The sequence below is a fragment of the Ptychodera flava genome, chromosome 21, assembly GCF_041260155.1.
Source record: "Ptychodera flava strain L36383 chromosome 21, AS_Pfla_20210202, whole genome shotgun sequence".
Classification (NCBI taxonomy): domain Eukaryota; kingdom Metazoa; phylum Hemichordata; class Enteropneusta; family Ptychoderidae; genus Ptychodera; species Ptychodera flava.
Window position 1 is genome coordinate 8,529,339 of NC_091948.1, and position 26,521 is coordinate 8,555,859.

At 37.1% G+C, this 26,521-nt stretch overlaps 2 protein-coding genes across 3 annotated transcripts in view; one reads left to right on the plus strand and one right to left on the minus strand.

Annotated features, from left to right (window-relative positions):
• Positions 1-410: 410 nt before the first annotated feature.
• On the minus strand, positions 411-16,666 carry LOC139121299 (vacuolar protein sorting-associated protein 45-like). Of its 2 annotated transcripts, XM_070686075.1 has the most exons (15): positions 16,449-16,666; positions 14,591-14,725; positions 14,317-14,377; positions 10,281-10,360; positions 9,271-9,339; positions 8,640-8,777; positions 8,279-8,389; positions 7,426-7,560; positions 6,625-6,735; positions 6,181-6,348; positions 5,623-5,781; positions 4,879-4,986; positions 3,080-3,201; positions 2,350-2,481; positions 411-905 (listed from the first exon to the last, which is right to left on the minus strand). In XM_070686075.1, exons 1-15 carry the CDS (start codon positions 16,539-16,541, stop codon positions 797-799), a joined length of 1,731 nt encoding a protein of 576 aa, XP_070542176.1. In that variant the 5' UTR covers positions 16,542-16,666; the 3' UTR covers positions 411-796. The 2 variants fall into 2 exon arrangements, with proteins under 2 accessions (XP_070542176.1, XP_070542177.1); XM_070686076.1 differs by lacking the exon at positions 14,591-14,725 and having other exon boundaries at positions 16,449-16,658.
• Positions 16,667-16,727: 61 nt separating this feature from the next.
• LOC139121298 (structural maintenance of chromosomes protein 5-like) overlaps positions 16,728-26,521 on the plus strand; it is a 48,609-nt gene continuing 38,815 nt past the window's right edge. The window contains 6 exon segments of the mRNA XM_070686074.1: positions 16,728-16,929; positions 19,631-19,772; positions 20,543-20,720; positions 20,723-20,760; positions 21,625-21,687; positions 23,356-23,568. Of these exon segments, the coding sequence (XP_070542175.1) occupies positions 16,769-16,929; positions 19,631-19,772; positions 20,543-20,720; positions 20,723-20,760; positions 21,625-21,687; positions 23,356-23,568 (795 nt within the window). The 5' untranslated portion in view covers positions 16,728-16,768.

Consider the following 26,521-nt stretch of genomic DNA (forward strand, 5'->3'; position numbering starts at 1 on the left):
CCATTTCTACCCCTATTGCACATCATGTTGTAGATTCAACGCACTATTGTTAAATTAGCAATTCATCATCACCACACACCCTTACAGTACATACTATACAATGTAATGCTTGCCATCCCTAAGACTGGCATGCCTACATATAGTAAAACAGACAGACCGGTTTAAACTAAGCCTTAGTATTAAATGACGACACATTCAATGAAATAAATGTGCTTTCTAATATTTTGTCTACAATATCAGTTGTACAGCTAAGAAATGAAAATCTTCAGCTCCCTTTCAATAAAACTTCCCATGATATGCGGGCAGTACCATTAATACTGTTGCCATATACATAAGCATTGCTGCATATTCTACAGAATCTCTCACTTGGTCATGCACTATGAGTTACTTAAAGTAAGTTTTTCTTTTTTCCAGTCTAAATATGTTGCTATAAATGGCAGTCAATATCCACTTACTATTGAAATTATTAAAGTACGATAATAATTACTTGCTTGAGAACACAACTTTATACAATAAGGTAGATGCATTTATAGTGTACATATGCTGGTAATACTCCCCTATACAGTTGTTCTCTCTTTATTTTGTAAAATGTACAGCACTGATTCCTTCACATGGTAACTTTCTTTGATACAGACACTATGTGTAGCACATAAATATGCACAAGCTACATGTACTTGTCCTGCAACATAGGTGAGAGTATCGTGAACTTTCAGTGTTTCGGTTCAAAATCATGCAATATACATACATGTAGATAGATCTCTTCCTTTAAAATCCAGCCTGGCAGTGTTACAACTTTTCACCATCTTCTGTTGGCATTGCTGTGTGATCTGGAGTCAGAGTTGGGATGTTTCCGTGGAATCGCTCCGATTGATGACTGCGTAGCAATAGATACTTCCTCAATGAAACTGGAAAACAAAAAAGGGGAATTCCTTACAAAATTTGACATCTTCTTATAGAGGTAGTAACTATGTATTAAAATCACAGGCACAATTTGTTTTTTATGACAAGAACGGAAACAGCTTTTGACTCCCCTTTGAAAATACTGACGAGATTATCTAAGGCCAAGAAAAATAAAAAGTTTGTTTCTCATCCTAGACGTATTGCAAAAATGATGCGGTGACACGATTTTTTTTCTTCTCAATTTTTTGTTTATTCTTCAACCAACAAGAATGCGCAAAAAACATGAAAACATCATAGGAATGCATGCAGTGATAAATGCACAGCAGTGTTGCTTTAGTATTTTTGTATAGCAACAGTCCAGTGGTTTGACTTTCAGTGCAGCAATGCACAGTTTTGACAGCTGAATATAACAGCGACATATGTGTACAGTTCTAAATGGAATGTTAGTGTTTACAGTTCTGTTTTATACAGCACTGTGTTATGCATCATCGTCACATATTTTTGCGTTTATTCTTTTTTCATTTTATTTCCTCATGTTCTTCAAAAAAAGGTTGACGCAAGGATGAGAAACAAAGTGAAACTTTTTATTTTTCTTGGCTTAAGACCTTGATGCTTCCCTTTCCTGTTTTGCTATGATTTGCCATTTGAATTATGGCAAATCATATCACTGATGAAACAAAGTGTATGTACCTCTCTAAAAACCCAATTAGAACAAGAGGACTGGGCAGTATGTTGGTAGTTTAATTATCATCATAACCTTTTCCCCCTGTGTTTATATATTTCAATGTTTTTTCACAATCACTGAAATCACACTGTGACTAAATTTACATCCCATAGTAACTTTAATCTTGCAGTTTCTGTTCAGTGAAAAGTTAATTTGAAACTTGTAAGTTTTCATTATGATAGAACTGTTGATAATTTTCATGTTTATTTGCTATTATATTGATTACATGCGGTCCAAATCTATTATTTTTTATACATCAGGAGCTCATCATCTTGCAACTTGTAAATTCATCTATAATTCTGTGTAAGCTGGTTGTATATTTTCAACATCTTACTATCGCCAGTGGTTATTGAACCTTCTTTGCACCATGTGCATACCTTGCCTATAGCGCTGTTCACGGTTACAGGTTTGTTACTAAATATAGCTGTACGCGCGCGACATCGGACACGCAGCTTCAAATGCGGACAAATTTTGTCAATGTTGCATACGTGGCTGTTTTTGCAGCTTGTACTCTGAGTCGTGAATATGTTTTTTAGTATTCATTGTTACACTAGCAGTCGCCCACTGAGATGTATTTTCGTCGTTCTTGCATGCGTAATTTTCAAAAGCGTAATCTAAAAATGCGGACAAATATTTATTTTTGCATATTAATGAGAGAACAGTGACGTAAACTGTGAACGGCCCTATTCTGATACTGTGATATAAGCCCTGGTGACATATCCTACCTGCTACTGTTGTGTATGGTAGTCCCGCCAAGTACTACACGCACACCAGGTACAGATTTATTGATGTTATACACTGCAAATGCCTCTTCGTAGGTGGCACCTCCAACAATAAATACAATGATGTCTTGTGGTCTGTTTTGAAGTAAACAAACAAACAAACAACGGATGAGATTAAACTGAACAGACTGATATTTTCAATTTATAGAACAAAAGGTCCAAAAAAACACTCTTCCTTCTAGCACCTTTTCATAATGGCACTGTAATTTAACATTCTGAACAAAAACCTAAAAATAATGGTAGCCAAATCAAATCTGATTAAAATCAGATACAGAGATGGCGATGTTTCCACCTTTGCTTATAATTTGCTGTTCTTGTTGGCAGTGAAGGAAGGTGTATGGCATCTCCACTGATCATTACCAGACTGACATGGGGTGAATAAAAATATGTTCAAATTACTATTCCATAACCAGAGAGATCTGTTCTTGCAAAGAGTGATTCTAGGCAAGCAAAAGAATAACACTACATGCCATTGGATGCTTTTGAGAAATGAATCTCTCTCTTTGGCTAATATTAATTACAAATCTGTGTATCAATCACACTCAAAATATAACTCGGTCAGTGAATTTAAAGGTAACAAATTTCAAGGTTCATCGACTAAAATAGAGCTTTCTATAGCCATTGATATGGAGGGAGGCTGACAGGAAAAATGGAAGTGAATAGCATTTCTTACCTGTCTCTGAGCTGACTGGTTCCTACGTATGGATAACTGGATTCTTTTAATTTGCCTTTGATCAGCAGATCTAAGATTTCTTGCAGTAGGGGAGTGTGTTGTGTGTAAATGTTTTCAACTCCCTGTTGGGATAAAACATTCAATGATATAAACAACTGTGGGAGGTTATGATAATAAAGTGACATGACAAGCAAATGAAACTTTCAACACTTGATCACAAACCCATTCATTCCTTCCCTCCAGAAAAAAGTATTTAAAAGATTGTGCTATAGAAATCATGATTTGAGCTTTTCATTCCTGTCTTGCATACAGATACAAATTTGCTACATTCCACTCAGACCAAACCAATTAAAATCAAATAAATTGAAAATATGCCTCAAATATGTCTACAAAATGGTCCAATATTTATTGAAGTTATAAATTTCTTGTGAGAACAGAATGTTCCATGATCCTATAGGAGTCAAACCGTATTCTGTCAAAATTTAATGTGTATTTGCATTTCTGCATAATAATTGAAGTTCAACAAGCCAGTCCCTATCCTTTAAGGAAAAGCATTTGTTTACCATAAGCATATAGATTGGTGTCTGCTAGACAAGTTCAATTGAAAATCTACATGTCCAGCATACGTTTTGAGGTCCTGGACTTCAAAGCCACTGATTTGCTCATGCAGTATATGTACAGGCAGTGGAAATAGTTCAAAATTGGCAGAGACGTAAACAGTGTTATCAGCGACCATTTCTTATCTCCATCATTGTACCAGAGTACATTGCCATTTAACTGATTGTTGGATCAGAACAAGGGTTAAATCTGTTAGTCCTGTGGCCAAGTCTGGTGATCTTATACTCATTTGTGTTGTCATGCAATTTGCCCTAATGATCTAAGGTCCACAAGGCATGGCATGCAACTGCATAAAACCTCGAAATCTGAGCAACAAAACTTCTGGGACTTCAAACTGATTGATGTACTCAGCCAATCAAAGGCAGTATGATTAGAGTCACAATAGCTGAGTTGTTGTCAATGGCAACCGATTCTTATCTACATAATTGGTAAAAAATACACTGCTCTTTCAGACATTATCTACTTTGTATTGTGACCTAATGACCTCTGAGGTGGGACTGACCTGGAAGGGAAACTTTACCTGGTTGCCAGCCAAAATTCTATTTTGTGATTAGAGCATTGGAATGGGTTTTCAACATGCTTGATTAAAAATCTGATATAGTGTTATCACACATATCTTTACCACAGGGGCAACAAGTCATTGTCAACACTGGCCCTTGCTGTTAACCTCATCCATTTCTAAACATCACAGCATGATACTTTTAATAAACGTTTTGTCATATGTTAATATTTTTCAGAGAATTACATCAACTTGCCATCATTGCAGCCAGATACTACAGTTAGTTTTTCGGACAGATTAACATTATCCTCTGATGGGGTCAATATGAGGGGTAAGGCAATGTTCGCCCGCCTAGCACAGAAGTAATTTTACATGTGATCAAGCTTCCAATTATAAGAAAAGGTAAACACTAAACTGCAGTATATGCAGGAATTATAGAAGGACTGCCTATTTATTTGACTGGAGGTACTCTTTTTAGGGAATGCTGTTAGGAATACGGAGTGATCCAAGTATTCTGTAAATTTCAATGTGGTATATTTGACTTGTGGGGGAAACAGAACCAAAGACTTATTATCTATGAAAATGTTCAAATTAGACATATAGTACAAGCACACACAAAAAGTGAAAGAACGATCACACACATCTCGCCAATAAGGTTGCCCCCTGTGCCCTGTGATTTTACCTTAAGACCCTTGAAAAATTTCCTGGCTTGAGATATTGGGTTCTTCTGACCGAACAAATCACTACCTCTAGCCTTGGTACCACCATACTCTAATAGCTGCCTGATCATCTGTAAGGTCAGAGGAAAAAAATAAGTTCATGTGTTGAGAAAGGCATAAACTCTGTAGTTTTCATTTCTTTCTCCTTCTAGGGACTTTCTCTCAGGGAGATGGTCTTTACAATATCAATTATGGCTGACTGTATGTATATTGCAACAACAGATTATACTGTTTAAATACTGTTTAAAAGATTGATTGTGCACCTGACAAGATTGAGAGACGGACTATTTAGATAAAAGGTAAAAATTGTAAAACTAATAAGAATACAAGAAAGAGTACATTTTATCATTTTGAGTACAGACATTGTTATGAGCATAATTTGCTGTGATTAAGTGAATCTCTTTTCATAAAAAGTCTTTTGCTAATAGTCACACGGTCACAAAAATTCTGAACACATTCTCAATGAAAATTGCATAGCATTATGACAAAATATGAGGACAGAAAGTGATTGTGTTGAGATTTTTCCAACATGTGTTGAACCAACTTGTGTGAGAGAAGAACTTGGCCGAGAACTTGAGAGTTGTCATGGTATTTGACACAATTGTTGTGTCACTGTAAAATCTAACAGTGAACAAGGATGACATTTAACAAATGCATTCACGATGTAAGTATTTGTTATGTTGGCCTCATTGTACACGGTGACTTACCCTCCTGTATTTCTCATTGACACCACGTCTGAGCATGGCCTCATTGAGTGCTGCCATGTCATTGTTACTGTGTCTCTCATAGTGCAGGGCATACAGTGCAACTAAACGGAATGCATCAAACTCAGAGACTCTCTCATTTCCAAGTAAACTCTTGATTTTCTGTGAAGAACAAAAGTTACACTTACACACAGTCAGCTGGTAAATTGAGTGAAATTCGGTAACTAAATACTTAACGTTTTTTTTTAATTCTAACAATAATAAGTACATAAAATAATTGAATCTATCAATCGACAGATCAATAGACATGCTGCTTTTATCATAAGTATTTCCATGGAGAAGTATAAAATACTCACATCCCATGACAAAAACAGAAATTTAGAAATAACAGTTTTGGAATGAAATGGCAAAGAATGAAGAGACAATATACACAGAGAGTAGAAGATGTAAAGAGGGTCACCAGTAATACTTGGACATTAACCGTAAAAAATCTTGTCACCCAATGTATATTCTCCAGTATTGATCATATCTCTGAAAAATAGTCTAGGTCAAAGGTCTTACCCTCAGTGCTTCTGAATGGTCACTTTGACAAGCTAGTTCTTGTTCACATTCAGACACTTCCAGTAAATTTTTGGCACTGACCAGTCGAGAGAGTTCACCAACCACGGTCACATGCTTAGCAACTGTGCCGGACATTTTCTTGAACTGTGGGTAGTTCTCAACAAAAGCCTGGAATCATGAACACAAGACAATTACATTTTACTGTCCTGATTAAAACACGAGTCCAGTGTACATACCGTATGTGCAAAGCTAGCGCTCTTCTTACTGAAAAGAATCAGCATACAAACTCATTTGCTATTTATAGTGATTAAGATATCAACTCTCAATTGCTAATATTACAAAAGCTTCAGTTTTTCAATGAACTTTTAATCAGCTTGTTTTATTTGATATTACAATTGCTAATGAATATTTGCGTAAAAGTTAAAACTGAACCATAGTTTATACCTTCATATCAGAAATAGATTCAATTTTCTTTGAACTCTGGGTTTTCTTCTGGAAGTCATCCATGAGTTCCTTGATGTTGGATCCAATTTCTCCAAAATTCATGTACATATTCTGTAACAGGACACAAAAATTACAATAAAGCTGCAGTCCATTGATCAAAATGAAATTAAGTTTCTTGAACAATAATAATAAAAGAACAAATTACAAGGACTTTTGCACTGATATCAATATAAATTATTATTGTCTTTATGTCATTGGTGGCGGAAGATTTTCTGTTATCTTATTACAACAAACAGCCTTACATAGAGAATCTACAGTTCTGTTTCTACACTGTCATTCCTAAGTCAAACTGGCATATTGTCCAATCCATAGGTTTGCTCAATCAGTACACTATCACCATTGAGTCTATGGACAAGAGATTATCCATAAGCATATATCCATACATTTCTACCAGTATAACTGTCATGGGAACTATGGAAATGAAAGCTTTGTTATGGAGATTTTCACATGGTAGGAGGACAGAAACATATTTTCCAGTGGCCATGTGTCATGTGTTTCTCCACATAGTGAATCATGAAAGTTTCTTCTATAGGACATCTGGACGATGTAATTTAGGTGGAATAGATAGGTGGGCTTCACATTGTCTTTGTGTTTGTTCATAAGTTTCACTCTCTGCTCTGAAACTTACAGATTTTGAATGTAGAGACGTACTAGAGAGATGTTACATGCATGCATACTCAATAGTCTAATTCACAATTTCACCCATTTGAAGTATCCATGCTCCGGTTAACTCTTACTTACATTAGCGTAGAATTCATCATGTTCAGATGACAGCACAACTTCTTGCAAGTCTCGGCTTATTCCAGGAACTCCCGACAAATCTATCCTGTTGTTTTTGATTCCGAGTAGTTCATGAACCATAGCCTGGTAGGTCCACTGGAGAACAGGTAAAAAAATCATCATTAACACTTTCACGGCCATAATTGGCCACAAGCCCATAGTTATCAATGGTGAAAGTGAACCTGCTCAGAAAGGAATTGAAGTAGATAGGTCAACATCAGTATGACATGATAGCATGAGTTTTACACAAGAGGGCTGCTGTGGAAGGACTAGCCAGGTCTCAAGGACAATGTTTTGAGACTTTTCATATATCACCAATAACACAATCTTGACAAAATATTTAGCAACACATTAGAATTTAATCTAAAATGAAAATTACCTGGGGCATTTATTTTCTGCTGATGTGCAGCAATAACGTTATCTCTGATTGGTCCATTGTCACTATGCACAGCGACTTAGGGAGTCTATTTGTATTGTTTTAATTATATTGGTAAGATTCACAGCTTATTCAATGCTGCACATTAGCCGTTTATTTTTTCGATGTCATTGTAAAATTCACACAATTTGCAAAAGAAACACACTCATTGAGAAAGAAGGACAAATCTAGAAGGTTTTAATTTCTTTACAGAGCTTTGAAACAGACTCTGGCACATCATCCATATACTAATATATGTGCAGATAAATGAACTTAGTCAGGTATCAAAGCTCTTTCTGGATTACTCAGTAAGATCAAAATATCTGCATTTGAAGTGGATTTGACTTGCTATAGCATTGCTTTAAATGGTCATTGACCTCTTGACCTCTGAATTACTACCTGGTTAAGGAGTGGTGTTACACAGTCGTCCCGTCTGTCAAGTATCAATAACAATGGTGGCACATCTGTTCTTCTGAAGTCAAATAAACCTGCATCTTTGGATATCACTTGCTGTAAGCAAAAACATCATTTTTCAGTTGGTTTTTGAAAACACCATACACATAATTATAAGACAATGTTGTTTTTACTATAGTAGAATACTTGTAAACGACAAGAACTAAATGTCAGCAGTGACCTGACCAAACAAATTTAAGTACATTCACATCCAACCAAATACAATATTGTAAGGGCTTTGTAACTTGTGACTGACCACAATTCTCAAATCTAGGCACAAGGTAATTGTGATCAAACTTCGACTTACCCTGACATTCTCTGCCAACCTTTTAGCCATTTCTGATGAGTTCTGGTATCTGATCATTGGGCATTTTTTGAGTGATAAAAGAACAGCTGTTAATCCGGCACAAACCCTGTTCAGTTTATTAGGACTCCAGTTGATACCCTGTTGAGGGAAAGCCCCATGTGGTAAATGAGAGTGAATCCCCTATGTGTAAAATATCCCTCATAAATACTGATGACCTTAGATCCACATAAAATAATAGTTTTTACAACATACGTTTCATTATATGATGGAATACCGGTATATGGTGTACCATATGGGAATGGCAATCTTATATTTTCAATATTTCACACTGAAGTAAAATAATAATGGCAGCATTTTGAGTAACTAAAGTGACTTGGTGACTTACATTCATTGCAGGTTTCAGTGTTTTGACGATCAGTTACAATAAAAGGATCGTTTAAAATAAAAGAATATAATCCGTATTTTTAAAAAAGCTGCCAGCAGAGCATGTGTTTTCCATTTCAATCATTGCATTTTATTCTGTTTGCAGTTTGCCCCTCATTTGTGATTTGTCAATATTTGAGACCATAAAGAGGTATTTTTGTCATGGACCAGGACATTTCATGTCTGACACTGAAATCTATCTTCTCACCTGGCTACATCCTAGAAGATTGAAGGAGAACATATGTGGACTAGCAGCAATATAATCTCCATAAAATTCCTGAAAGAAACAATTACAACATAGGTTGTGAGATTTACAATCCACATACTTACGATATGCATGATACATGTACATGTATACATGAAACACACTTTTCTCAAAGCTGGGAGAGGTCAGATTATTACAGCAGAATATCACTTTCACTAATGTATGGCAGTAAAACATTGGTAGTTCAGCATGTTGCACTATAAAAAACAGATTTCTAAATTCTATCAAAATCAAATACCAACATTTTAATTGAGGAAGGAAAAGTCTACTTTATAATCCTATTCAGGGAATGACTGTCAAATAGCACTCATTGAGATTTCAGGTTTGTTACCAAATACAGCTGCACGCATGCGACATTGGACACTAGGACTTGAAATTCAGACAAATTTTATTGTTACATGCACGACTGTTGTTGCAGCATGAGGTCTCAGCAATAAAGTAGTGTGATTTTTGTATCCCTTGTAACACTAGGAGGCTTTACTTTTGTTGTCCTTGTGGAAAATGCGGACAAATATTTATTTTTGCATATTAATGACAGAAAAATGATATCATTTGCAATTAGCACTATTTAAAGTTGATTCATTCCATGCAGCTAGTAGCACATACGCATAGAACAGAACATTCGTGAACCAGAGGAGTATTTTAAAACAACAGAATATTGGACAATATTTTGTATAAATCAAGGACCTCGGCTCCTATTGCAGTAATTAAGGTAGAATATAGGGTGGGCATATCACAAATTGACAGTATACTTGATGTCTCCAGTACTTTTATGAAAGGTACCGTGAAAATAACAAGATTTCTACTGTGAAATGGACTTGCCCAAGTATTCTTCTTATGTGACCAATATAGTAACATTTGATGGTTAACGCTTTTCAAAACCATGAATTGTTCACAAAACAAAGAAATATGTGTATAATCTCGAGGTGTTTTACAATGGTCCATTGTTTTACCTGTACTTCTCTCACAACTTCTTGATCATCAGCCTCCGCTAGTACCTTAACATCACTCTTACTCACAACATTACTGAAATCTGTGAAAAATGAAATGATATTGTTACAGTGGTATCTAATCTGTTATTGATCCATTATTTTATGCTGAAACAACATGTGGTTTACCAGTTTTACTGATGGTACAGGAATGTTACTAGTATAAAATAGTTGGATGTCCTAAAAAATAGCGTCAATGACACTGTAGCTCCCATCCTGGACTATTTAGTGTTTGTTCTCTGGTCAGATATTTGAACATGTGTGAAAGGGATAAAGTGCATGAAGTGAAAATACTTAAATGTAATGTACCGGAGACAGTGAAATATGTTTAATGTATTTATTCAGAATATAAAATGGAAAAAATACAGAATTAGATATATCGAATACTGTGATACAACCATTAACTCAACAAGTCATTTCCAATGACATAGTCCCCACTTGTAATAGGAGTATTAGTCTTGATGGGGCAGGAAAATGTGGTCATTAAGAAGTATCACTGGAGTGTATATGTTGAGATCTATGGGCACATAGGTCTATGTCGTTGTTCCCAATTTGAAACACATGAGGCATGTCTAAGTTATGGTTCTAAATCGGGAAAAAAGATCAGACCTCTAGCAGTATTGGCCAGCCAAGAAATACATATGCGCATTATAAATGAGGTACAAGATGTGACATCTTAAGGTCTAATATCCTATCAAAATTGGAGGGTATAGAACTTGTGGTTACTGAGATATGCATATATATGTATAATCAAGGTCAAAGGTCATCGAGGTCACATGACATTTTGAAAAAAAAATTATATTGCTAATTAATCCCTATATGCCAAAAAATCAGATCTCAAGCTCTATTCGCTTGCCCAGAATTAGATGTGTACATAATTAATGACGTAAAGCATGTGTTGTCATAAGGTCTCCCATCCTACTAAATACAAAGGACATAGCACTTGTGGTTACTTATTTATTGACATAAACATATATTTTAGGTAAAAGGTCATCGAGGTCACATGACATTTGGTCAAAAAAATTTCTCTCCTATAGTTATCCCTATATACCAAAAATCAGACATCCAGCTCCATTGGCTTGCTCAGAATGAGATATGTGCATAATTATTGAGGTACAGTATGTGGTGTCATAAGGTGTCCAATCATACCAAATATGAAGGGTGTAGCACTTGTGGTTACTGAGTTATGGACAAATATGTATATTTGAGGTCAAAGGTCACCGAGGTCACGTGACATTTTGTCAAAAAAATAGTATTGCTAAGTTATCCCTATATACCAAAAATCAGACCTCTAGCTCTATTGGCTCGCTCAAAATTAGATATGTGCATAATTAATGAGGTACAATATGTGGCGTCATAAGGTGTCCCATCATACCATACATGAAGGGTGTAGCACTTGTGGTTACTGAGTTATAGACAAATATGTATGTTTGAGGTCAAAGGTCACCGAGGTCACCTGACATTTTGTCAAAAAAATTGTTTTGCTAAGTTATCCCTATATACCAAAAATCAGACCTCTAGCTCTATTGGCTCGCTCAAAATTAGATATGCACATAATAAATGAAGTACAATATGTGGCGTCATAAGGTGTCCCATCATACCATACATGAAGGGTGTAGCACTTGTGGTTACTGAGTTATAGACAAATATGTATATTTGAGGTCAAAGGTCACCGAGGTCACGCGACATTTTGTCAAAAAAATTGTATTGCTAAGTTATCCCTATGTACCAAAAATCAGACCTCTAGCTCTATTGGCTCGCTCAAAATTAGATATGTGCATAATAAATGAAGTACAATATGTGGCGTCATAAGGTGTCCCATCATACCATACATGAAGGGTGTAGCACTTGTGGTTACTGAGTTATGGACAAATATGTATATTTGAGGTCAAAGGTCACCGAGGTCACCTGACATTTTGTCAAAAAAATTGTTTTGCTAAGTTATCCCTATATACCAAAAATCAGACCTCTAGCTCTATTGGCTCGCTCAAAATTAGATATGTGCATAATTAATGAGGTACAATATGTGGCGTCATAAGGTGTCCCATCATACCATATATGAAGGGTGTACCACTTGTGGTTACTGAGTAATGGACAAATATGTATATTTCAGGTCAAAGGTCACTAAGGTCACGTGACATTTTGTCAAAATATCCGAGATATCTGCATGAACGGATGGACTCACGGATGGACGAACAGACGGACATGACCCAATCTATAAGCCCACTGGACTTCATCCACGGGGACTAAAAATTGTGTCACTACATCCTTTTTGCAATATGAGAAACTAAATTTTTATTTTAGTGGCCTTATACATGGGAGTCTATGGAGATCCGCCTTATACATGGGAGTCTATGGACGTGTAAACTAAAAATACGCAAATTTCAACACGATTTGCCCAAATTTGGGAAAGGTCACTCCTATGCACTTCCATACCAAGTTTCAAATCAATCGGACTTGTGGTTTCAGAGAAGAAGATTTTTTGACCAAAAATGGGAGAAAATTACAAAAAAATTCATGAAAAATAGCAAGTCCAAGATACTGACCCAAGATTTGCACAATCATTTCATGTCAGCCCAAAGTACTTACATGCTAATTTTTCATGTAATCTGCTCAGTGGTTATTGAGTTTTTCAATTTTGACTGTTTTTACATTTTTTCACTTAATTGCATATTTTTGGCAATGACAACTTCATTTGAACAAAATCTCATCTACAGCCCATCATCCATGTACACACCAAATATCAAGATGAAATGTACAGCGGTTTTGGAGTTTTTGATGTTGACGGACAGACATACAGACATACAGACATACAGACATACAGACACACAGACATACAGACATACAGACATACATACATACAGACATTTCCCTAGCCTATAAGAATAGCTTCCATTGCCATATATACATATGGCTATGGGAGCTAAAAATGATCAAGGCAGTATGCACCTCAAAAGTAAAACATTAAAATTTTCCAAAAAATTTCCTCAAGGAATCTTTCAACCACTCTCTTTCAAAATCAAGAATAAAATTGGGGGTCACCATGCAAATTTTGGTGCTAGAGAAACAAGCACTCAAAGATTTGCCGATATTCAAAATTCAAAATGGCTGCCATCCATGTGTTAACCCTATGAAGAAAAACAGAATTTTTGAATTTCGAAAAACTAATATGGTGAAAAGTTTTCTTACACCAAGAGCTTTAAAATGAATCCCCACAAGTGGTCCATCGGAAATGAACTGTAAAAGTTTGTGATTCCCAATATCTGTGCCCGAGGCACATTGGTTTGGCCTAAACCCATTGTTATCAATGGTGATTGTACATACAGGGAATATGGTTGAACATTTTAATATTACAAGAACTTCAACTTTCTGCATAATTATTATATATTTCATTGATGTGATGGATTTTATGGGAATACCAAAGGAACTAAGCCATCTACCCTAGCGAGTGAATTTTGCCTATGATACTTCTATCATTCAAAGGGGCTTTCTCTACACAGACTAATCCATACTACAGTATCTCTATAGCGGAAGACTCCATCAATGTAACTAGGATTAGAAGTAGTAATTTGATAACATTCGAATTTCACTGTGTTATTTTCCATTCTACAGTTGCATTTATGGGAGAATGTACCACAAGGACAAATTTTGTTAAATTTTGACAATTCTTTTCTGATCTACCACTTGTGGGGGCTCATTTTACAGCACTTGGCGTACAAAAGATTTTCACTGTCTTAGTTTTTCAAATATCAACAACTTTATTCGTCACCATATGAATTAATACGGTGATGGCCGGATTTTGAATTTCAAATATCAGTAAAAGTCAGGTAATTTGTTTCTCTAGCAACAACCTTTGCAATGTGATCCCCAACTTTTATTCATGATTAAGTAAGAGAATGGTTGAAAGTTTCATTGAAGAACAATTGAGCAAAAGTTTAAGTCTTTCAGTGTCCAGGAACATACTATCTTAATTGCAATCTAGTTCAGAGAACATACTTACATATAAAATACAGTGAATATTTTGGCATTTTCAATTCTTGACATAGTAACTCGATGTTTTCCTGGAAAATATAAAATATGTGCAGACATAATTGGTGTGGTAGTATATAAACTGAAATTTGTATGTGCGATGAAATCAGTAAAAAAAAAGAGAAATGAATAACGACATAAAATCATGACATAAAAATTTTAAATTGAGTTTCATGCATTTCATCATGCACTAGCTCAAAATCTATGTTATTCAGTTCAATATGGCAGGGATAATGAAGACTTACCTTGGTTGGTCTGACAAAACAGATACACTTCAAATGTTTCATATTCTCTCTGTTGGCAGAATCAATTCTTTCAAACAGGTAGACTTCTTTCTGAAGTATTTCTGACTGTGCGTACACCATACTGATGTAACTTGTCTGAAATTTCCAGAACAAATAAATTACAGAAGTATCAATATTGTTTTCATAACATCATGATAGAAAATCCTTATTATAAACAATATTTATGTACAGTATAGACTACATTGTGACAGGTGTAGGAGTGGTGTACTTGCTTTTGGAGTGAAGTATCCTGAAATGTTATTAGTCTGCTGGCCCAGAGTCGCTTGTGGTTGATACACGACGGCCGCTGTGTGGTATTTTCTAATGCATACCACATAGTGGCCATCATGTATTGAACCACAAGTGACTGTAGCGGGCTGTGACATCTTTTAAGGAAAACAAAATTGTTTCTGGTCCTTGACATGCAGCGAAAGTAATGCGGCAACGCGGTCTTCTTTTTTTTTTCATTTTTTTCCATTTTTTTTTGTTCCTAACAATGTTGGTTTGGCACTATTGATGCAACAGTTATTGTCTTTTATCACTGGCTGCATAATACTTCCATTTTCTTTTTAGCATTTTTGGACATGCAAACAGGGATATCAAAGATAGCTGTACTGATGAGTATTAAACCCCCGAAAAGTGATGATGCACAGGTTTTGAAATGAAGCGTGCAGTGACCAGAAACAATATTTTGGGGGTGGGGGGACTACTGCAGCAGTCAATGTAATCCCGAGGGACCCCACCTTGGGCGATATGGGACAAATGTAAGGGAATAGACTGTGTTGCCATGAAACTATGCCCAAGGGGGTGGGGCAATTGCCTCTTTCACAGACAAGGGCAGAATTTAAGAATCCCCACCCATCGGGGGGAATTTACTTGTTTTAGGTGGGGATTTTCCTGATTGTCTTGCCACAGGGGGCTGGGGCATTTGAAAAATTTCATAAGGCTAATTCCAACTCCCCAATATGTCCCAAGATGGGGAGGGTTGGCCCGGGTAGCTGCAAAATTGTAGCTCTACGGTGAGGCGGTCGGTGAGTTTTGGTTTTTGCGACATCGCTCACCAGTAGAGCTACAATGCCGAAGGCCCTGTAGCATACAAAATAAGCGCGCCACACATGGCGCGGCATTTTCATGTAAAATCCCACGTATTTACTGCATTTGGTCGTACCGATTTATCACTACTGAAGACTAAACACCATACTACACTAACCTTGTCGTTTATGGGGTTTGGTACTAGCGCAAACACGTCGATCGCATTCCATAAACATTGAGCGTGTTTCTGGGAGCCGCCATTACCGGAAGTTGGTAATGGCGGCTCCAAGAAATGTTTTTTGGAATGCGATCGACGTATTTAAACAAATACCAAACCCCATACACGACAAGGTTAGTGTAGTATAGTGTTTAATCTTCAGTAGTGATAAATCAGTATGACCAAATGCTGTAAATATATGGGAAATGCCGTGCCATGTGCAGCGTGCTTATTTTGTATGCTTCAAGGCCTTCGGCATTGTAGCTCTACTGGTGAGGGAGGTCGCAAAAACCAAACTCACCGACCGCCTCACCGTAGAGCTACAATTTTGCAGCTAGGGCCCGGGGTGACATTGACTGCCGCATAACCTCACTCACTGTTGCGACAGGGAGTGGTAGGAATAGGGAAATGCAACGCAGCAATGGGGTAATAAAGAGCATAGACAGAGTGTCGACATGTCTGATCTTTCAGAAAAAAAAATCCTTGAGTTCCTGGCGTTACAAAATTGTTCTGCGTTCAGTCATACATAAATACTGAGGAACATAAGACTGAGAGAGACCAACTACTGACCGTGTCTCTGTCCATCAAAAGAACTTTCATTCCTTGCCCTGCCTCCTCTATCATCTTGGCGATGTACTGTTTAACTGCTTGTATAACATTCATCTTAACGGGAGAATATTCGCAATAAAATATATTTCAATACTACGACATATAATTAGTAAACTGGAAATTTACTGGAACCGTAAGGGTCTTCTGCTGATGATGTCAACCATACTTGTTCGTCTGTTGACCTATGACCCTTCTCTTCTCCAATTATTGCTTGTAGAGGAAGTCTAAACAGGAGAAACGCCCGGATGAAGTAGTTGCTCATCCCGCGATTTTCAAGCAAGATGGCGGCATCAGCGAAAATACGAAAGCTGGAGCCGGGAGCGGTTCGACAGAATGAGAAAAGAGTTAGAAATCAAGTGAGCAGAGGGGAGCCGTTCAATCGTTCACAAGCCCTTGGCCACGTCAAAGGATCAATTGTTCGTCTAAAGATGGAAAATTTCATGTAAGTTCACATTGTCCGCAGCTCAATACTGTGCAGTTGTTATTGTCGATGTCAGTCACCGTCGTCGGCAATGGTGCGTGACGCAACAAAGCGACATTTTTAAATGCCAGTTGATATGCACAAAGTTTCACCCGATTTGCCGAAATCAACCACAAATAGTGATTTATTTGTCATAAAATTCCCAGGTCTATGAATGAAACTTCGACGCTTGGACGGCTTGTGACAATCTGCGCATCCCAGTGAAGTCTTCTTATAGATTGTAGCTAGCTCCGCCTCCAGTGGCATAACAGTTTTGCCCGCCGCGCCGCGGGACGTCAGTTGGAAAATTGCCGTTCAATCTACTGAACGTTAAAGCAGTCAAAGCAGTCAACTTTCCCTTGTTAAAACTTTACAAACAAAGATTGTTTACACCTATCGCACTCCACCTGTTTGTTTAATTTCTTCACTTCATGATTTCATGCATTGAAAATTATAGGGGATGTACATAGTACTATTAGTATTACGCAACACAATGTGAAGCATTGCACTTGCAGCACACATCTTATCACAGTCACTCTACAACAGAAGGGACTGTGATAGTGTGGTCTCAAATATCTTGTTGGTTTCGGCATTTGTTTTCAAGTATTCCACAAAAGAGGATTCTTGTCTTTGACTGGCAGTTTCCTAAATATCACCATGGAGGTCCCTGGTACCACTCGCTGTTTGTGGGGAAATGGAAACTATGCATCAGCAGGGAATTTGGAATAGTTAGAAATCCTACAGAGGACTCTGTGATATCAAAATTGAGAAACAGGTTCACAACTACAACTTCAGTACATCAACTACATTTCATTCTATGACAGTATCAAATGCCCTTCCTCCATTGCTATGGAAATTGACAGCATTTGGCATTGCCCTAGGAAGACTTTCCAGTATTTTACCAAGACTATAGCATCACCATGCTGAAAGTGATTTTTGTAAACATTATACTCATTTAAATTAGACATGACAGTGTTGCCAAGACATTAATGCAGAAGTACTGGGTGCTAGTACTAATACCCACACCTGTGGGTATTAGTACTAGCACCCAGTATTTGATATGTGGGTATTTGATAGACAGAATAATCACTGTTCTGTATGGTACGATGTAACTGGTTTCAAAGATGTTCAAAAGATATGCTATCGAGTACCATGCCAGATTTAGTTTGGACATTTTATTAAGTCTACAGAATACTTTCTGCAAGGTATCCTGAGCACTACTACTAAGATACCTTGCAGTTGCACCCGATCATTTGACCGTGTGAATTCTTATACTTTTTTGCCAACCAGTATTTCCAAAGCTGACCTCCCTATTTAGGCCTCTAAGCATTTGATGATTCCGATGGGGTGTAATTGAAACCCCAAATAGATACGGAATGCTCCTTGATGGCCCTTTCTGTCAAGACTTGAGTATCAACTTGAAAAACAAATTTAGGGAAAGTCATTTTTCTCTGACAACCTTTGACCCTAAGCATTGAACTAATGATTAATTGGATGAACCAGACATTTTTGACAGGTACTAGTAGTAGTGTGAAAAACTCTGTGGCATTTGGACACCTTCATCAATCTTCAGACAAGGAGGGTGAGGGGAGAATCATCTTAAAATAACTACAAAATGTCCGGGCCAGTCTTTCAATGATGAGTAGCTGTACAGTCTGGTTCATGATAGAAAAGTTGAAACACTCCTGACTACATGGATTAGATTTCGCATTAAAAATAAGTTTAGTATTGAGGGACCAAATAGAGGTGGAGTCGACACAGAAAAAAGTAGGCATGGGGAAGTACAGTTGAACAGCCTTTGTGAAAAGATTGTTGACTGGCGCCTTATTATTGTAAATGTCATTTGGAATCAACAGAATCAATGGATTGATACATAAAAGATATTTGCATATCAAGATGAAAGTAGTTTACTGTCCAAAGGAAATTGCAAAGGTTCCAGTGTAAATCAAAGTGAAAGTGAAAGTTTATACTCGAAATTGGAGTAGATGAAATTAAAAAAGTAAGGCTTTCAGGTTCAACAGCAGTGACTTTGACATTGTTTTCAGTTTTTTGTTAAAGAAAAACAAGCAATTTAGCTTTTCTTAAAACTTGCCCATCGAGTATAACCAAAAGTGAAAGTTGACTTCTTTGACATCATCAACCTCAGTATGTTGGCAGATACAGTTCCTCCAAAGAAGACACATGTTGAAAGTATTCCATGGAGGTCTAGATTTCCAGGCCACACAAAGTTCAGAACCAGCGTTACCTCAGGAACATTGCCGATGCACCCGACCAAAAAATCTTTGTCCTCAGAATGCAAAATCTTATTTTACAATCAAAGCCACCATCATGTGAGCAACATGTTAAGCAGGAGAGACTCAAACAGTCTTTTCAGAGACTTCGACTATCAAAGATGTGTCAAAATATATGCTTTCTAAAGACAGAACTGAGCGGTACATGTATACTAATAGAGTCTATCTTTAAACACTGGGTATTTTGACCATTTAAATATTGTTCTTTGGTGTGGTAGCAGCAGCTTTGTTTGAGTTTCTTACATATTCAGGTTTGTCCAAACGATGATAAGGGATTATAAAATTATGATTCGCTATAGCTATTTCTGACAATCCCTATTAAACTCAAGTATATGACAAGTTGCTGGATCAACATCAGGTGACATTATTGACATTATTTGTTTTTGTTTCAGGATTTATGATAATTGTCAGTTTCAACCGGGACCCCATCTAAATGTGTTGATAGGTCCCAATGGCACTGGGAAATCTACTATAGTCTGTGCAATATGTCTCGTGCTAGCCGGGAAGACATCTCTTCTTGGCAGGTCCAAAGAGGTGAGAGTAAAGTTAAATTCATTTGGTGACACGATAACAGTCAGCTTGCTCTTCCAGAGACCTTAAAATCTTTTACTCAATGAAAAAATTTCCAACTGCAGCTGTGAAAACAGTTGATTGAACAAAGTGAGGATTACATCTGTAAAGCATGAGGAGAAAACTGAAATATTTGTTTTGCGATATTGATAGGAGGAAGTGCAACTGAGACAAAATGGATTATGTTCATTATTCTGATCCTAACGCTGTAATTGAGCCCTCTTAGAATTTTCATAAGGATTTACTGTGCTGAGACAGTGAGAGATGAAAGTCATGGTAGCCAGTGAGAGATAGCAATCATAGTGGCTAGTCTTGTATCTAGCCAGTTAACTGTAGGTCTCAGGAAATCCCAAGTTTAGATTTGCAGAACTGCCAAAAAAGGAAAGATTAGATTCCAGATCACTGGTGTAATAACATGATGACAGTACTTGGATCAAAATTCTAGGGTGCAGGTCATTTCAGTGTTACATGTACACAGATTATAAATTTTTAGAGACTACATACAGTTAATATACATAAATATGAAAATTATGACCAGCAGTCAAATGATGAAAGTTTGTAAATGTGAAAAAAATATAACAGTGGGTATAAGAGAGTTTGGAAGAAACTTTATAAACTAGTAGATAGAAAATATTGACTTTTCTACAATCATTGTTTTTTGCTTAATTGTAATGAAAGTAACAAGTAGTCAAAAATAATGAAATTAAAAAATAACTTGTTTTTCCTCTTTAAAGGTCGGTGAGTATGTGAAATACGGCCACAACAGTGCTGTGTTAGAAGTGGAGCTATGCAATCCCGCTGAAGGCAATACTGTGATAAGGAGAGAGATTACAAGACAGGGTAACACTTCAACATGGCGTGTCAATGGCAGAGTCACAACACTCAGAGAAGTTGAAGAAACTGTGAAAACCATGACATACAGCTTGCGAATCTCTGTCAGTTTCTACCCCAGGTGAGTGTTGAAAATTGGATGCACTGACATGGTACAGTAATCTTGGAGTTTGAGTTACCACATGCAGCAATGAGCAAGTCAAGTGTCCACAGTCTGGAAATGAAGCTGTCAGCTCAGACGCAATCATTTGAATTTGTTCAGTTTCAGGAATATTTTCAGGTTCTTGAGAAATTGTTTATAGGTACTGTAGGTATGTTATCTGTGACCATATGACTTATATAACCAATTTATTACTGGTACAGAGAGTAGACAAGTGCGAATAAAACATTAGAGGAAAAGACAGGAAATACATGTATTGTAATTTACACTGGCACGCAATAACTTTATCTTTTCAAATGTATCGGTCTCTATCTCTGGGAGTGCTCAGCTAATAAAGGCAATTTTGGCGGGAAAACTATCTCACTGGTAGATTGTGTGATGGAATGTTTGGCAGGTTGCATAATGGAATTAGGAGATCATTGAACAGATAGTGTCCCAGGCTGGTTAAACAGACCAGACACTGCAGACTACAATGAATGCAGCTAGAAATGAATATTATCAACATTATCTGAAAAGAAATTCCATTACAGTAAAGAGTTACAGCAGAATGTGTATTATAACAACCAGTCCAATTGACAATGTAGATGTGATTTGAACTACATTCAAAAATGGATGAAATGGGGAATGTAGGATAAAAGTATTACAATACACAATATTGGTCCCAGAATCATCAAAGGCTTGATGCATTTGCTGTCTCTGGTACACCTGTACGTATGCACAAGCACTTGACTCCACATTCATTAGGCCTGTTATGTTATCTGCAGATATTACTTTGAAAATCCCAACACCTATAAACCACTATCATTGCTATGTTGCTTCACACAGGACAAGGTAGCAGAATTTGCCAAGATGTCCAAAGAAGACCTGCTAGAAAACACTGAGAAATCGGTGAGTAATTTTGCAGTATGCTACTTGGTGAAGGATCAGTGGGAGACTTACAAAATTTTAGCTTGGTAAATTGCAGAAAGTGATTTAACTTCATTCTGACAAGTCTGGAGACCAACTCTGTGTTCAGTAAATATAGGACTCGGATCACAACATTTGATCAAAGCACCCCCACCCCTAGACTTGGTTCAAGTCGGTGAATTTAAAAAAAATAAAATCATTTATAATAGTTTCTCTTGTGTCTCTCCTATTTCGTACAAACCTATCCGGAATTTGGCAGCTCACGCCAGGTTTTCCCAGCAATTGAATGCGTCACGTTTGAGTCTGCTCAGAAGTGAGTTAGTTTCTGCCGGATTCACCGACTTGGACTTCTTGCAGAGTACAGGCGGTGAGACGGACTGTGTACACAGTGACGTAGAGCAAATACAAAATGATTAACAGCCCCCGCCGTTATTCTGGCCAATAAGAAGAACGCATGCTAATAAACCTCTGCATGCATTAAAAAGTTTGTTGTCATCTCCGTGCAAAGCTAGACATCGAGTACGTTTTTAATATATCTGGGCGAATAATGGCATCAAGTTTGTACATCAACCGCGTTTTACAACTGATTGGTCGACCATCGCTAATCATGCGAGATTACCAAAGAAAGCTTGTTGAGAGTTACATTGAGGGAAAAGATGTGTTCGTCTGCGCACCAACCGGCAGCGGAAAATCACTGACATACGAAGTCGCCCCACATTGTTTTGATTTCCATCGCTTTGGGCACGTAAGAGAACAGGCTACAACTGTAAGGACGGTGTCTTTTTCCATCCTTGAATAACCGGCGATGATTTTCGCATTTTGCAACATGGGCCCCACAAACAACACAGATATTTTCACGCGTTTTCGGTGATACAACAGAGGTCTTGCTGACTTTTGTGGAAGTGATCGCACTCGACATTTTGTCAACAACGCCATGTGAGTTTTATGCACGTCTCGTTTTGGTCAATTGGTAACTCCTCCCAATGTGTAAAATTTAGTGATGTCATCTTATGAATAATATATGAGTAAAGAAAACGTCATCTCATGAATAATATATAGCAACGCAGATCATGCAAGAAAGCCAAGTCTGTGATTCCGGGTGAAACTCCGCTGTATAGCGTTCACTCCACTCATCGCGTTCACCCTACTCCTCGCGTCCACTCACACGCGCATTTCACATGAAAGCAGAATACAAATCATTGCGTTCACTCCACTCAAACATTCACAAATCACAGACTTGAATCAAGTCTACCCCACCCCATCATCCCCACCTCAAACCCCTCAGCAGATTTCATAGTTCATTGTGTTTTTGTAATGACTAATATCCCCCTCATTATCATTCATAACATGGCTGCACATAGTGCCAAGAAAATTCACCCACATTCTGAAGATATGCATAAAAAAGAACATTTTATAAGCTCCGGGAAAGTGAATGATGGGAAAATAATGTTTTTAACTATGGTAAAATTTCTCCTATCCCTGATGAATATAAAAACCAGGACGTCCAGTCGATGACCTTAAGAAATGCTTGTAAAATTTGAGGGGTAGCCCTGATAACATATTCTGTCTTTTTAGTACCTTTAACTGTAAACACCAATAATTCACCTCCTCAATATCTCCCCTGAAAATTATTGGATAATTATTTCATAGGTCGGCCAACCAGAACTCTATGAATATCACCAAAAATTAAAAGACAGCAGGAAGAAAGAAATAGCACTGATCAAGGCCCATCGGGATGACAAGGAACTACTTGACAAGCTGAAACAGAAGAATTCAAGGCTTGAATCTGATGTTCGTCGCTTTGAAGAGAGAGAGCGCCACCTTGATACAATCAAAATACTAGAACAAAAAAGGCCGTTTATTGTAAGTTACTTGATTTTCTTTTCTTTTTCATTTACAACTTTGTTTGCATACATTATTTCTTTTAAGTGTTAGATTCCAGCATTAAGTATTTTCCAAAATGGTGTAATGTGAAGTTTTTCACTGAAGTTATGCTGTATTCCTTTACTCATTTCCACATACATGTATATTCATTCTTTTATTCATGTCCATGTGACAATTGTGCACATAATACTGCCTTTGTGTTATGTTATCAGCATTTTAAAGATAACTATTTGACGCTCAAATCATGCAACATTTGTTCATAATGCAAGCTTGGTGGAAATCCTCTTTGTACTATTTCAAAATTTCATTTGAGTTCACATGACAAATTGCAAGTGGTTAAGAAGGGGCACTGGAAATGAGACCTCCAAACCAGTTTTCCAATGCAAGTCCATGCTCAACCTGTTCACCCCCAGTTCCCTGTAAACAATGGTTTTGGGTAAAACCAGGGCTCGAAATTAACTTTTTACCCTGGTAGTCCCAGTGGGCTACCATTTTTACCTTCTCGTGTCTATTTATAGACAGAGAAGGTATTAGAGTTGAAAACCAATATGCTGCTGTCAAGAACTTCCGTCTGTCAAGACTTCCGTCTGTCAAGATCCGTTGACGGCATGCCATTGTGATGGGTCATATCATAAACTGGTGGGGGTGTTCATGGCTCAGGTTGAGGTGTTGGAGAACGATTTTGAGCTATGACAAAAATCAAAAGGGACTTAGCGGCATAGCCACAGTGTTAAGCCTTTCTCCAAGGTTTTTAGTTGACTACAATCTATTACAGACTACTGAGCTGACGTTAGGGGTACTCACTTTGTGTTTGCTCACTCTGTGAGCGCTAGTGTTTGGTACTGAGTTGCGTGGATATCCCCTCATGGCCTCACGTGATCTGGGCCTGTTGCATAATCTGTAGAGATGATCATATGCCTCCGAGTCTGAAAACTGTCATTGTGTAAGCCTGTCGGCATTTTCCTTGCATTTTTTCTCATTTAATTTTGCAAAATATCGGCGAGTACCTCAATATTTCAAGAAAACCCTTTCTTCCCAATCGTTTCCTGGAGTTTCAGAGTCATATGAACGAAAATGAGTGAAAGTTTTAGACAGGAAAATCGGACGTCGGCCATGTTCAATGTTTACAGTACAATCAGAAGTTTAGTGGAGGAATTAACCAACAAACACAGGAGTGTTCATGATGCCCGCCCTCTAGAGGCAGACCCTCCTATATGAAGTACCACATTTGATGCTTGTGGAAAGCTTGACCACACAATGGAGCATTTAAACTTTTAGAAAATGACGAACTGAATAAGAAGGTATTCAGAAAATGTCAAATACTGAGGAAAAATGCGCAAATATTCAAAATAAACAGGTTAACTGATGGTCAGCTATAAAAACAATGAAAATGTTTATGATCAAAAGTTTTTGAGATGCGCACATTTTAACAAATACAGAAATTATTAACATTATAAATATAAAAATATAAGACCAAACTATTTTTTCAGGGATGGGACAGGTTGGAAATGAGGGGTGAGAGACAAAGGCACTCCTATTGCTGCATGTGGATGCAACCACAACATTTCATTTACAGCATACTTATTCACTGTGTTGTGTTCAAGTTCCATATTGTACTGACTGTCATACAAGGATAACATAAGCAAATCAAATCAAATTAGAAAAGGATCAATGCTGTTGTGTGGATTTTGCTGAACATGGCTGATATTTCGCCCTATATATTTGGTATCCAGCAAAGGCATATTTTGATGTAAAGTCAAAATTAACACTACATTGCTGACAATATATTTTACCGTTTCTGCATGAATTTTTCTTTTTTAAATTATAGTATATTAGTACTTCAAACAGATTAACAGTTATCGTGATGTCAACCATAATTTTACATCACAAAGACTGTAATTCTGCCAATTTTTTTGTTTTTCAGTCATTTTATAAATTTTGCACTGCACAAGATGATTGATCAAATGGCAATGTTTGAATTTGTAAACTCAAAGAATAAAAATCCTTTGGTCACAAATTAAATTATTTTTTGAAAAGAAATTTACTCTTAAACACTTTTAGCATATATTCTTTACACGGTCATGTATTTCAAGGAAAATATGCCTATTAAAAACAGTAATTTCTTCACTTTCAATTTTTTTTCAATACTATGACAATTATCAGCCATGAGGTTATACAAACACAAGACCAGATAGGCGTTTTTCATCATTTCCACAGGACTCTTTGGAAAATCCATTAAAAACAGTTAAAAGTGACTGGAAATGATCACTTGGTATACATTTAATTTACAGATGCCAGGTTGTGTATTTCACATGCACTCAGGTCAGTAAGGAAGTGCGTCATTACTATTTTGGACTGTTAATTCTTATTTCTGAATTGTTTAACTTTTTTCCACATTGAACTATCTTTAGGCAGTTTATACAGTAGCTCAGAATTTTTTTGATTGATGTATTTAATCATCTTTTGGGTTCTTTGGGTCCATATCCCACCTCATACCCCTACATCATCAACTATTTACCAACAACTCCATGCCAACAACCAATTACCTGACCTGGCCACACATTAGAGAAGGTACAGCGTCATTGACGGTATTTTCTGAAGTTGGTAGCCCAGCGACAAGGTTTGGTAGCCCATGCATGAATGAAGAGGTTTTTTTTGTAAAGAATATTTTATTTATATCTAGACGATGAACGATTTATTTTTCATGATTCTATCCAGTGAGTGAATTTTCTAGTCATTTGACATCAATACCTGCTGATCATGGCCTTAAGAGAACGGTATAGCATGTGTAGTGGACGACGGTGACGCCTCAAAGTTTGACGACCTATTCACACATACACAGAGCTTTGATGTACGCAATGACAACGACTTTTCACTCACACGTGTAAACATAACATGGCTAAAAATAGATTGGCTATGAATTTCAGGATGA

Excerpts from the sequence above, each read along its gene's own strand:
- LOC139121299 (XM_070686075.1), bottom strand. The coding sequence starts at position 16,541 with ATGAATGTTATACAAGCAGTTAAACAGTACATCGCCAAGATGATAGAG. Across the intron at positions 10,361-14,316 it reads ATATTCACTGTATTTTATAT|ATTTCAGTAATGTTGTGAGT; the intron begins GTAAGTATGTTC and ends CATTTTTCACAG. Across the intron at positions 8,778-9,270 it reads ATCTTCTAGGATGTAGCCAG|GGTATCAACTGGAGTCCTAA; the intron begins GTGAGAAGATAG and ends TTCCCTCAACAG.